At 39.6% G+C, this 14561-nt stretch overlaps 1 protein-coding gene across 1 annotated transcript; it reads right to left on the minus strand.

The window, feature by feature from the left end:
- Positions 1 to 1282: 1282 nt before the first annotated feature.
- FBXO5 (F-box protein 5) lies at positions 1283 to 11993 on the minus strand. Its single transcript, XM_055310573.1, has 5 exons — positions 11774 to 11993; positions 5783 to 6500; positions 4513 to 4603; positions 3388 to 3570; positions 1283 to 2130 (listed from the first exon to the last, which is right to left on the minus strand). The coding sequence occupies exons 1-5, from the start codon at positions 11874 to 11876 to the stop codon at positions 1879 to 1881; spliced, it is 1347 nt and encodes a 448-aa protein (XP_055166548.1). The 5' UTR covers positions 11877 to 11993; the 3' UTR covers positions 1283 to 1878.
- Between the last annotated feature and the right edge of the window lie 2568 nt (positions 11994 to 14561).

Consider the following 14561-nt stretch of genomic DNA (forward strand, 5'->3'; position numbering starts at 1 on the left):
ATGTATAGCTACTTTGGAAAGCATTTTGGTACTTTCTTAAACACACACTTACCTATATAACCCAAGCATTCTACTACTTTTTACTCAAGAGAAATGAAAGCATACCACTTATCTTACTTATAAAGACTTGTATACGATTTATAGCATCTTCATTTGTTATAGCAAAAAACAGGGTGGGGGTGTGAGGCAAATGTTAGGTCAATGTATGAACAAAGGTATATCCAAGATACTGCTAAAAAAGGAGATACTCGTACACACAAAATGGACAAATCTCAAAATGTCTGGTGAGATTAGTCAGAGTACATGCTTTATGTACTCTAACATCACTAATCCATTTATATAAATTCCTATAAATTCTAGAAAAGGCAAGCTAATCAAGTGACAGATCAATGATCATCTGGGGACTGATAGGGATTACAAATGGACAGGAAATTTGGGGATACTTACAATATTCATCACCTTAATTGTAGTGATGGCTTAACCCATGTATATACATCAAAATGCCAAATTATACTTTGAATGTTGACTGTTTTGTCAATTTTACCTCAAGTTGCTTATGTCCCTGTTAATTTATGGGCATTTTAATTGGACAAGACACACCCATAAATCCATTTAAGACAATTCCTCTATCTTAGGCTTCTGCTGAGATGAAGGGCAAAAGCCTTGAGTCTTTGAAGTTATATTGAGGATGAGGCCCACTCTTAAATCTTTTAGGATTTTTGCCTGAGTTCAAACTTTTAAAATTTCTCCATATTCCTAACTAAAACTAAAACATACTCAAGTTTAGAATTAAGGAATAAAAATGTATGTACACTTATCTTGGACTCTTATTAGCACAAATGTTCTGAATGCAAAGATAGCATTCTATTTTATATATTTTTAACCTTCCTAGTATCTTTATGTGGCTATTTAACTCATAGTTTTAATTGGTCTAGTAATAATTAACATATTAGTATTTTTCAAAGTATTACTTGGTCTTGCATTGAATCATCCTGAGATACTTATTTCAAGACCCAATTCCACTACTAAAATATTGGAAGTGGGGAGGATACTGGGATCAGAATGGAAGTGGGACTGCCACTAGCTTCCCAGATGAGCAGACACAAGTGGAACCAACTCTGTCTTCACATATACAAATGCAGTCTCCTACAGTTTCCTAATTTAGCAGTTTCTAAGATTAAGAATTTTATCAAAGTAAAAAGTTCACATTACTGATTAAGCTTGTAATAATTTTATTCATAACAGGTACAAAATTTACATTTACATGTATATATATTCAAGGGATCTTTATTTTCTTACTTTGACATAAAAATACAAGAATATTTACATATGTACAAAAATATTAAAATATACAGACATTACAAAAAGAAAAAAAAACAAGATTTTACAAGGGGTACATTTTGGGAAATAGAGACACACTGAAAAAGAGGTTAAAGAGAGATGACAAAACATTTAAATAGGCTCCAGAAGTTATTTTGATAGCTACTAATTTGGTAAGGAGAATAAAATGTCTCAAAGGCTAATTAGGTGTTAAACAAGATATATTTAAGATTATCTAGGTAAAATTACATGGCCTTCCTTTACCATAAAAATTAAATCAATTTAATTTATCCCTGTATCACAAATATCAGATAACGAACTAGTTTTCCTTTTTTCTTAAAATATTTTCTGATTCATGCTGAGAATTTTTAACTTTTTCACATTAAATTGTAAAATACTTTAAGAGGCTATATATTCTCTTTACTCACCAGGGCAAAAATTCCGTGTACTACATTGATTTCAACACAAAACTGGAAATCACAATACATTTTTAAATTAAAACTTAACATTTTCTAACTAACCTTCATGATCAGGTACAATTGATTTATTAACAAGACATCACAATCGTCGTAAATTCTTCTTGCTTTTCTTAGTACCAGGCAGAGGACCTGTTTTATAATTGGTTTTTAGGGGTTTGCCATTTGAACATTCTTTGGTGGCATGATAATTACACAGGCACCTTGTACAATAATCAAACCCACAGCCTTCTCGTTTACAGATCGCCCGCTGTAAATAGCAATCATATTTTGCTGGTGAGTTACAGCGAATACAGGCTTTAAGGCTTTCATTCTCTTTCAAAGTCTTGGCAACCTAGAAAGAAGAAAATCCATAAACAAATTTTAGTGAGGACTAAATGTAATTTAGTTAGAAAAAATAAGAAGGGTACCTCTGAACCTTCACCAATACATGAACAAAGGACTCATGCCACACATAAGACAACTCCTGCTCTTAAGTAGCTCAGTGTTCAATGAATGACATATCACTTATCAACTGGTCTAGTGGCCATTTCCTAATGCTACTTTTAAATATGTTCTATTTCATGAATGCTATTTACACATCAATGCCTTATTTAAATGCCATCTTTACTGTGAAGTCTTCCTAGTGTCACTCCAGAGTTGGCTGCTCTTTCACCTCTAGTTCTCTCTTTTTAAGAAGTACCCACTACATTATATGGAATTTATTTTTATGTAGCCATTGTCCATTTTAGATTGGAAAGCTATGAAAGGTGCCATATTTTTCTTATCCACGAATTTCCTAACAGCAGATGCTCAATGTTTTTTGAAGTCATATATTAGTCACTACATGAACAGTTAAGACTTTTGAAAAAGTTTTTATTTATTCACGAGACACAGAGGCAGAGACAAAGGCCCAGGGAAAAGCAGGCTCCCCGTGAGGAGCCTGATGCAGGACTCAATCCCAAGACCCCAGGATTACGCCCCGAGCCAAAGGCAGATAGATGCTCAACAACTGAGCCACCCAGGTGACCTGAACACTTAAGAAAATTAAACCTCACTATCCGTCAATTATACTTACTGACCAACATGAAGGCAGTCAGCAGTCAACATTTTATTTCAAATATGTATTCTTAGATAAGATCAGTTTTTTAAAATTATGCTTGAGAAATTATCCATGTGTTAAGTAGAACTTCTAATACATATTACCCAATGATTTGAAGATACAATAGGAAGGCTTCAATTTCTGAAAGCTGGCCTTTGTGTTGTTTAGTTCTGTTCCTCAGATACCAAAGGCAGCAATTGTAAAATGTATATTGAACAGTTTGGTATAAGAAATTTTAAAATCAAGGTTTTCTTGGTATTTCCAAATTAGACCTTAACATCACTGAACTGTCATAATGTCAAACGGTATCTATTTTCTACACAGAAAGATGTACTTTATATACTTTCCTAGTTTGATTACTTGAATTACAAATGGTTTCTTGGTGGCCAACATTTTTGAGAGTAGAATGAAGGGGACAGAAGATAAAATCTACATTAATAATTTCCTAGAGTCTAAATAAATCACTTTAACGCTCAGTATCTCGTAATTTATTAACAAACAAAAAGTTACCTCAGAGAATTCATTATGTCGACTGTAAGTAGAATCTTTCTGACCACCTGGATTGGATAACTTGGTTTGAGCACCTTTTTTGGGGTAAGTCTGGGCTGCTGATTTTTGAACAGAAGCTAATGCAGTTCTGAACATAACATATTCTCTTGTTGAAGCATGTGGTGAAAACTTAATGCTCTTTTCCTAATTAAAAAAAAAAAAAAACAACAAAAAAAACTTTAATAGGACTTTAAAAAAAAACTCACCTTTATTCTCCACAATCAGGCATTTTTATTGTTTGTACATGTAAAAAAGAGGCAAATGATAATGTAAAAGATTTCTCTGTACATCCAATTTACCCACAAATGCTTTAAATACAGCTACACACAATTCACATAGATAATACTGACAGAAATTGCAAACCAGAAATTATGAGAAAGCACTTTAAATAGTCTACATATAGTGTTTAGTACATGTACTAATGCCAAAACAAAGTCATTCTTTTCACCACCAGTAAATGGCAATAGTCATGTTTAAGTGTCATAGCAGTGTCATGGATGGATTCAAAACCACCTTCTAGATTAGAAAACTTTCCATTAATACCACCTTATCAAAACAAAGAAACTGAACTTGGAGAATTTAACCAATATTTGACTAAAGTTATACAGAAAATAAGTAGCAGGACCAAAATTTAGACCCATGTCTGACAACTGCTAGGCCTGAAACTTCAAACATGTATTGATACTCTCAGAAACATCTTCAAAATTACCAAGTATTTTGGAAGGGAAATGAATTCCCTTCTGCATTAAGAATCAATATTTTGATAATTTAACTGAAAAAACATAAATGTCAATGAAGATTAACTATATGCTCAATTATCATTATTAAAGAACTGACCAATTTTCTCTTTTGTACTTCTGGACATTCCATTTCCAGGAAGAAGCCAAGAAATAAATTACTTAGGTGGTATTCTTTTCCCTTTATCTTTGAATTTTGTTTAAAGAGTTGTCATGAAACGCAGAAGTGCTTTGTGAATTTAAAGGATTTCCAGATTTCCAGTTTTTTGTCCTATTTTTCCCTATCTGTAAAAGTAAAGAGCACTAGGTGTTATATTTTAAAATGAAAATATCAACTGCAAAGACTTACAGTAACTCTTTGTATTGCTTTATTGTACAACTGCAATGCCCTCTTATCATCTTCTAGAATCTTCTTCCAAGTTGTGCTCACTCTAGACACACTGGAAAAGTAAAAGATTATAAAGGAAACAATTAAAGCATCACAAAGAGCTAAGAGGAATGAATATGCTTCAGAAACATTAACAGTGCAAGAAACATTTCTATTAGCAGTGCTTCTCAAACCTGGTTACATATTAGAATTGCCTGGGATGCTTATGATTTAAGGATATCCCATGCCTAGTCATTTGAGTTTAACTGGCTTAAAAGGAGGGCCAGGGTTGTTTTTATAAGTTCCCTATGAAGTCATTCTAAGTGCATCCAGGCTTAAGAACCATTGCTTTGTACTTCATTTTTTCCAAATATCTGCAAATATCAAGTAAGTAGTTGCCCCCATTGTATATATGACACATGTGAACTATTCAATATCAAAAAAAATTTGTATGCAAATTTCAAAGTCTTGTAGGACACAATGCTATCAGTAGACACCAACTTCAAGAATCCATTTTGTTAACGAAAAAAGGTATCAATAATCCCCCACGAAGCCAACAATAAAAATCTACACTAACTTGTTTTGCTTTAGCTCTATTTCATAAAGACCAGTGTGAAGAGTAACACTTGCTTTCTCTAAAAAATTTTTCAAAAAGCTCAAAATGAATCTGATTGAGTGGTATCTAACCCAACAGTCTGTACAATTATCTTAAATCTGTCACCTCATCCTAACTGATCTTTGGTGGAATGAGGAAGGGTAGTATGAGGTGTCTAAGAGTTATAATCAGATCCATTTGTGAGTTTCCATATTTTCATCACTGTCAAACCAAAGAGAGCCCTATATTAAAAATGGCCTAAAACATCACCAACTATTTCATAAAGTATGGTAGAAGTCATAAAGCCTACTGATTCTATATGCCAGAATGAGGCTACTGTTTAATAATTAAGCATGTATGATATAGCTTACATACTAGAACTTTTCAAACCAAAAGGAACAAAAATCCTAATTTAACAAAAATAGCTCCCTAACAGTATAAATATGAAATGTGAAGTAACTGGATTAAATGCTTACTTTAAAAAGTTTCTTTCACCTCAGTGGCATAGAAGTGGTCAAATACCAGCCATCAGACAGTCATTACCTCAATTAAACAATGCAAGACTATTCTATTATGTCTTTGTATGAGCTGGTTGTGCTGAGCCATGTAGCAAAAATGTTCAGTGCATTTACTAATACTCAAGGTAATCATACTTACTTGATTAAGTCCATATCATTGAGCTGTGTTAAAATATTTGCTAAGAGATGTCGGAGTCCTCTTCGAAAGAGTTCACTGAGAATATCTACACATTCTAAGCCCATTTTCCTGCCAATTAAATTTGGTAGTTTGAATTTTTCACTAGATATAAATTCCTTTAGTTTCTCCCAGTCTATTTTAGGATTCCGTTTGGCATTCTTTTTTAATGTTGAACAAACCATTTTTGCAAGATGAAAAGCTGGCAGCAAGTTCTTACTGGGATATTGGTCTGGGCTTTGCATCTGTAAGCAAGACTGTGGACTGTCACTGAAATTTTCCAACAGAAGGCTACTCTCTTCATGTTCACTGAAGCCACTTTGCTTGGAAAATGAAGAATAGCCACTGTCTTCATAAGGTCCACTGGTCTCTAGTTCTTCTATCTCATTTGAACTATTAAGGATTTGTTGTACATGTTGATTCTCCTTGTTATAAAAGGGCTTGTTTTCATTTTCAGTTTCAAGTTCTACAATCCTGGGGCTCACAATTGGTGACCCAATTTCTGATAACCTTACATAGTCTTTAATGCAGTCTTTATAAGAACCTTCCAAATATGCAGGAGTATAGGAACTTAGTCTTCCACTATCATCAGGCTTTAACAATTTAAGTCCAGAATGAATATGGTCATAGTTAAAATCACATTTCATTTTGACAGAAAGAGTGGAATTTTCTTCTTTACAACCTGTAAAACAACAAAAAAAATTTACTTAATGACAAAATCTTCACACATCTCTACTTCTTAGATTGGGATATACAGAGGTAGAATTACTTTGCAATCTCTTAGCACTATGTATTGCCTACGTAGCTGGGAAATTATCCAAGTTTATTTACTAAGATGTGACAATGAATGAATAGTATTTAAATCTTTTAGTAATAAGCACATACATCTTACTCTTAAAAGAGTATTTAAAAAGATTGCTTTTAGAGTATAATTGTAACATTTGACTTCTAGAGTTTAGCTGATTGAGTAAAAAATATTGGAAAAAGGGACTATTTAATAAATATATGTACTTATGGAACAAATAAGGAAATATAATACATCAGGTAGGGTCTGAAGTCAGAAATCCTTAAAGTAATAAATATTTGCATAAGACTTAGACATTACAAATTATTATAAGCCTTACAATAATTAATCAAGAAATCTATAAGTAGGGATGCCTGGGTGGCTCAGTGGTTGAAGTGGCGATCTTTGGCTCAGGACGTGATCCCAAGATCAAGTCCCACATCCAGCTGTGCAAGGGAGCCTGCTTCTCCTTCTGCCCAAGTCTGCCTCTCTCATGAATAAATAAGATCTCAAAAAAAAAATTAAGCTTAGAAAAACTGAAAGTCAATACATTTAAACACCTACAAGTTAAAATCTACCTGAATTCCCACAAGTCTCATCTCTTAAGTTTAATTTGGATCATAGGTATGTGCGAGTGTCATAAATATTTAAGGTGTTTGTCTACCCTGCTGGATAGTGAACTCAAGCACAGGAACATCTTCCTTATCTTGCCTAATATGTGCTAGAAATAGAAACTCTGCAATCTTCAATTACTGAACGAAGATTTCTCATGACTAATTAACCAAAAAGCCAGAAGAATAGTTCAGCTACCAATGAGAAGATGTGGTAAAAATAGAACAACACTATAATCAGCATTAAGACAAGATAGAAGAAGAGGGTGGTTGGGCAGCAGGTGTGCATTACTGTTCAGTTGTTTTAAATAACTGAAGATAATATACTTGCTATCTATGATAAGTAGCATAAAAGGGAAAAACAAATAATGATACTACTAACAAACCATGCAATTATTTCTGGATATCATTCATTAGAATTTACATTTCAGAGAATTCAAAATTAAGCTTCAAAAAACCCAAACACCTATTTAGGGTTATATTACCACCCCCACAGCCTAAGAAATCAGCTATTACTGAACAGGCAGCATTTAAAAATATCTTTATAGCCATGTTTCTCAATCTCTGCCTTACTAACATTTTAGATTGGATAATTGTTGTTGGGGGCTAGCCTGTGCATTTTAGGATGTTCAGCAGGCTCTATCCATTTGATGACATTAGCAGCCCCACTCCCTATAGCACAATAAAAAAAGTGTTTCTAGTCACCAGTCATTGACAAATGTTGGGCTGGGGGAGGCAGCGGTGCCAAAATCGCCATTCCTCAGTTGAGAACCACTGTTTTAAAGAATTACTAGGATTTTGTCAGGCAGTCGAGGTTGGAAAAAACATTCATTTGAAGGTTAACTTGAGCAAAAGCACAATTCTGGGAAGGAATATAGTAAATGGGCTCAAGAAAATCACTTCGTATTATTGAAGGCAGAGTATATGAATAGTATATACCTCAAATGTATTCCAGACCTACTATTCCCTCTGCAAGCCAATCATAGGTAGTTAATTTATCCTGTCAGTGTATGTACCAGTCTGTTTAGTCTGTACTAAATATTGGTACTCTATGTTAATTTTATAGTTTTTATTTAGAGCAAAACCTTTAAGTACTAAAAGAGAGTTACCTATAGGTAGGCAAGTCTCTTGAACACACTGAAAGACATAGATACTCTAGGACTACACTAAACCTTGGACTAGTCCTAAAAACTAGTTTCAAACTAAGTTCAAGGTCATAAAAAGCAAATAAACACATATTTTCTAACACCAACATTAACCATAACTCTAGAACACATTTTTCTGAGTGGTTCCCTTCCACCCAGATTAAAAAAATCCAAATGACTGTTTTGATTTTTTGCCTCTCAAGAATTATGTACAATTCACATATGGTCACATTTTGAGAATAAAGAAGTTGAAGCCACCTACAAAGACACATCTTTACTTTATTTGGCTGCCTAAAGGGAAGAGGCTCGAAACTGTACTTTAGAAACTATTAATTCTTTTCAAAGGCATTCTTTCTCTGCTCATTTTTAGAACCCAGTTACTCGGAAGCTATGCTGTAGAACCCTTTTTCATTCAATACCACTCTGAATATGAACAGCTCTTTAAAATTTAGACTTAATGATGGTTCAAACACCTTATAATTGCTTAGAAGTTTACAATTCCAATTTGTTTTCAGACACTTGGTCCCCATTACCTTCCGATGTAGGGAGACAGATTACCTTATTTTTACAAATGACGACACTGAGTGAAGTAGCTCGCCCACATTTTGGCAGTTAAGAGTCAGATTACTCTTCCTGACTATAAATTCGGGGCTCATTCCACTGCCTCACTTGTGAGATAAAAGTACAGGCTCATGGACTTTGGGTTATAACCCAATACTGCATTACTTATGTTGTTGCTGAAATCGTTTCAGCTTTCACTAAGTTCATGTCCACTTATAATATATCCATTGTTTTATTTTTGGAGCATTTCTTATTTTCTGGCATGACAAGATGCTCCAGGCTCATCTTGTATTTTTCCTATTCCAGCCCTGGAATCACTTATTTCTTCAAGGAACTCTGGTTCCTTTTATTGGTTCCAAAATCTGGATGATGGTGGATTTAGCTTTAAAATGTAAAATTACGTTATATACTTCAAAGTTGGAGAGGCAGAATGGTCTGTAGACTCTTAGGGTAGATTGGATTTATTCATTGTGTAATAAAGAGCCTTGAAGGGTTCGGAGTTATCAGGTTTACATTTTCAAAAGATCATTGGCAGCTGTAGAGAGAATGGACTGTAGGAAGGTACAAGTGGAAAGAGAAAGGCTAGTTAGTAGTGTATTATCACAGGCGTCCAGAGAATTGGGTAAACTGATACTGGGATGACTGCAGTGGAAATGAAGATAACTGGGTGGGTCTAAGATCTATTTAGGAGAGTCAACAGAACTTGCTGATGCTTTGGATGTGAATGAAGAAAGGTGGAGTAAAAAAAAATATCCTGGGGTTTAAGTCTTGAGTATATAAGGTATAAAGTGTTACTTGCTGAATCAGGGAAAACTAAGGCAGTAAACTTTTAAAGCCTCCATTTTCTCATCTATAAAATGGGGTTAAAAACATAAAACTGAACTAAATGCATGGCAGTCCCATCACACATACAGTATTTTTATCACATTTTTAAACCAAATCCTTTCATTGCAAATCACGAACATTTCAGAAGTAGTAAAATATATTCTACACGGTATATACTTATATTATATTATATATATATATATATATAAAATCATGCTTTTTCTAGGAATCAGACCCAACTCCAAGTAAAAATATTTATTAGCTTTTTCACAGCTTTGTGACATAAAATATTCAATTAGTTCCTTTCACTTTTTCTAAAATGTAGATACTAGTATCTACCATATGTTGTTGGTGAAGATTCAACATAGTGCATTTTTTGAACCTCATTTACCAACCCACCATCCAATCACGAAAAGGTGGCATTACGGTCAACTGAACAACTGACCTTCCATCTAACTTTCCAAGTCAGGGCCGACATTCCATATTAAAATACCAAAGCTAAATAAGCTACAATGCCTAAAAAATTTTTACAACTATCCCAACGTTTAATGATTAAGTTCTACAATCTGCAATACCTCCAAGATAATCACCATGTGCCCAACGTTAGGCGTGGCTATTCCTTAAGAGTTTGAGACCCCCCCCTCCCCCAGGCTTGCAGCTATAAACTGCCAATCAACCATAATCTCTAAGAGAAAATTTTAGGAAAGCTTGTCTTCAAAACTGCTCAGATGCAATAAGCTTTTAATCTTATTTTTTCAAATTGTAAACAGAGAATAAAATTCATGGAGATAGCAAATATTCTGAGGAGCAAGATGGTATTACTAGACGAATGTAATTAATCAAAACACTGTTCTTAAAGCCATCAAGCTTCAGAGCTTCATGAGGAGCTTCTGGAAATAGACTTAACCTGTTAAAAAACTTTTTTCTCAACTCTTCTAGACTCCTTTTCTAATCAAAGGGGCATCTTTCATTGATTCCCGAATATCACACACTCAAATTGCTAGTTTGAAGGAAAAAAAAAAAAGGTATTTCTGAGGCAAAATAAACGCATTTGGATCTCTTTTGAGATAGCAACAAAGAGGATGAAAATAACCGTTTGAGTGCCTTCCACTCTATCCGAGTTTGGGAATAAAGGACGATATAGTTTCAGGAGCACAGGAAAAAAAAAAAAAAAACCAATTCTTCAGTTCTCAGAAAATCAGCTACAGAAGGGCAAATTCACGGTTTTGTATTAAAAAGTGCTTTACCACCACCACCACCCTTGACCCCAGGCCTTCCCAAGGAGTACTGGGCCAAGGGAGAAATGGAGGAATAAAAGAATGTTTTTGTTTGAACATCCTAGTACAGCTTGGCCCGACAAGGGGGTCCCCTCCATTTGGCGGGAGTGGGTAGGGGTAAGACCATGGAAACCCTGAGGGGTCGGGGAGGTGGCCCCTCAGGGCGCGGGCCGTGTGGAGGAGGCGGGAGATAAGCCAGCAGGATCTCCCGCGCCCGCCAGCAAGAGTGAGGCAGCGAAAACCCGGGCAAATGGCCTGCGGACCTGAGGGTGCGGGGCGAACGGGGACAGGGCGCGCAGGGAGTGGGGCGCAGGCACCTGGCCGGGCCCCGGGGCCCAGCGGCGCGCGAGCCCTGTCAGAGCCCTGAGCCCAGGCCCCGGGGTGGGGGAGGGGAGGGGGCCTTTGGCGCCTCTTCAAGCGGGGTGGGGACAAGGATAGGTAGATCCTGCAAGGGCAAGCGGGCGCCCCGAAAGGCCGGGACCTACACCTCCGCCGGGGCTGGCGCGCAGGCTCGGCGTGGGAGATGGGACCCGGGCCCGCCACCCGCCTCAGCGCTCCTGGCCTTCCCTCCCCCGGCCCCCGGAACCGCCGCCGCCGCCGCCGCCCGCCCGCCCGCCCGCCCGCCGCCGGGTCCCGCCCGGCCCGGCCCGGCCCGGCCCCGCGTGGGTCGCACGCCCGGACCCCGGAGGGGGGTCGGTTCGGTCGCACCCCGTTCCGGTAACGCGTGCCCCCCGCACCCACTCCTCACTCACTGTCGGAGGGGCGAGGGCGCCCGGCGGCTGTCAGGGCGCTGTAGCTGCAGCGGCAGGAACCGGAGGGGAGCCGTGGGGAGCAGCGGCAGGGGCGCTGGCTCATGCCAGTGGAAGTGGGGTCGGCCTCAGGTGCGGAAACAACTACACTGCAGAGAACCCGGCCGGCCGCCTCACAGGGCTGATCTCCTAAAAGGCGCCAGCTGGTATTTTAAAATCTTTGAATTTGGTGCCCAAATCCGTACGGCCCAATGGGGTGCGTTGCTTGCACGCGCGCTCCAATCGCAAGGCGGTGGGAGGGGACGTCCTCATCCACGCCCAATCGGAGGCTGCCGAGGCGGGGCCGAGCCCTGAGGTCCAAGCTCCCTCCTTCTGCCAGGCTCCGCGCGTCCGGAAAGATGCTGAGGCCAGGGGCGGGCCCGGGGGGGGGGGCCTCCGAGCGCGGGGAGGCCGCGGCCCGGCCGCACGTGGAGGTGGCCTACCACGCATGCGTGAACCCGCCAAGCTTCCTTCCGTCCTGGGAACGGGTCTCCTGCCAGTCCTAGTTTCATCCTGAGGGCAGCTCCGGCTTCTGTCTGAAGATCTCCAGTGGGTACAAAGAGTAGCCGAGTTTCTTCGATCAGCACACGAGTGGGTGTCTGGTGAGCGGCGACTCCGGCCGTCCGGGAATCCAGACTTTCCGGAAGACAAGCCCGCCCCCCAGCCCGGCTTAGCCCGCCTCTCTAGGATTTAGGCGCGCTCCTCTCTCCCTCTCAGATTCGCCCCTCCCTCTGCCCTCTGCGTCTGCGCAGGCGCTGGTGGCGGGCGGTGGCTGCGGAGTTGGCGGGGTGGCGCCTGCGCGCTGCGGGCCCCAGTGTTTCTCCCCGTGGCGGGGCGGGGAGCGGGCCGCGGTGGGGGCTGCGCGAGGCTTCCGGCGCGCGCGGCGGGTCCAGCGGCAGGGGTGGCTGCACACGTGGGGCCGCGCTTTCCCGCGGCGGGGCGGGTTGGGATGGCGGGACAGTCCCTTCTTTCTTGTAAACGTACTTGTATTTTCAGCTCCAGTTCTCCAGCCACCGCTGCTTTGTACGTTATTAAATTTGTATCTACGCTCAACGGGTTTTTTTTTTTTGTTTGTTTGTTTATTTACTTAAGGGCCCAGCGCAAGAGAAAGACCTGCTGCGAGATAAATACATTTATGAAACGTCCTGCCGTGGGAATCCCGATGCCCACACCCTAGGGCCGGAGGCTTCAGGCCAAGGGAATGATTTTCTAGCGGTGGCGGGGGCCTGGGTCGGAGTACTTCTTAAGTCTTTGATGACAGCTGGCACCGTATTATTAGTCATACTGAATATTTCAGCCTGCACGTGCCTTCACGTGGTGACAGTAACATTCCTTGCCTTCAGCTTTTTGGCAACAGCCCAATGAAGCCAGGAGGTGTAGGTTCCAAGAATCCTTGTTTTCAGCGGCTCTCCCTTGCTGATTTTCTGCAGCTTTAGGGAGAGCTAATAGTTGACTCACGGTAAGCGCTGAGTTAAATTGGTGGCAAGTTCTGATGAGGCAGGGCTGGGATCCCGATGAGCTCTGCAAGTGCTGGGTGGATCCGGTTTCTGTTGCAAAATTGTGATTCATGAGTTTATCGTGGTGTTTCGCATAATTTTTCATCTTTTAGAATGTTGATTTAGTATTTTTTTTTTGGATTACTGAAATTTGGGCATCCTCGTAAACTTTGCACCCGAGTGATGATGGCGTTCTACTCGCTTGCCTTATCCTGGCCTTGGAGCTAGGTCCAGGAGATAGAAGGTTGAAAGGATAAAAGTTCTGTCCTCCAAAGAGTTCACACACCGACGGGAAGGAAATTAACAGTTCACAATTTTAGTGCAGGAAAGAGCAATATAAAACAAGATAATGGGGGATCCCTGGGTGGCGCAGCGGTTTGGCGCTTGCCTTTGGCCCAGGGCGCGATCCTGGAGACCCGGGATCGAATCCCACGTCGGGCTCCCGGTGCATGGAGCCTGCTTCTCCCTCTGCCTATGTCTCTGCCTCTCTCTCTCACTGTGTGACTATCATAAATAAAAAAAATAAAAAATAAAATTAAAAAAAATAAAAAAATAAAACAAGATAAACAAGATAATGGGATAGAGTGGGCGGTAGATGCATTGACTAATGACTTTGGGTCATCAGGAGGGTTTGGGAGCTTTGAACCAAGATTTGGCTATCGAGTGGGCAGAGTAGAGGTCTGCGTAGTAAGCAGAGGGCAGAGAGGGAAAGTGCTTGGCTTGTTCCAGGGCTATAAGGATGTCTACAGCGCGTTGAGCAAGTGCAAGAGTGGGAAACTAGAAGCCAGATCCTGTGGGATTTCTGTATGTTTATACGTGGAGTTTAGAGTTTCTTTTGATTGCGCTGGTAGATGGAGGGATTTCACCTAGGGAGTAATTTGTTGAATGAATGTTAAAACTATTAGCTTTTTGTCTTCTAGGTGTTTTGCAAATGGCTTTAAGTCTCACAATAATCTTTGACATTATTTTCATTTGATTGTGCTTAGAAGTGTAAGTTTATTCTCACAAAACTACGGCTACTAAGCAAAAATTCCAATCCCATTCCTCTGTATAAATCCGTGTACCTTCCTCTGTGTTATATTGAGGAATGACAGTATTTGCTGGAGGCCAAATTGTTTATAGTACATTTTCACATTACTTCCCCATTTGACCTTGGAGATCATTTTTATTCCCTTTTTATTTTCAGATGTAGACAAATGTATGATATTTGAGGGAGGAAGGGTTTTCTTTAAATTAACTGAGCATATGGACTATAT

This window comes from Nyctereutes procyonoides, unplaced genomic scaffold (assembly GCF_905146905.1).
Source record: "Nyctereutes procyonoides isolate TBG_1078 unplaced genomic scaffold, NYPRO_anot_genome, whole genome shotgun sequence".
Classification (NCBI taxonomy): Eukaryota; Metazoa; Chordata; class Mammalia; order Carnivora; family Canidae; genus Nyctereutes; species Nyctereutes procyonoides.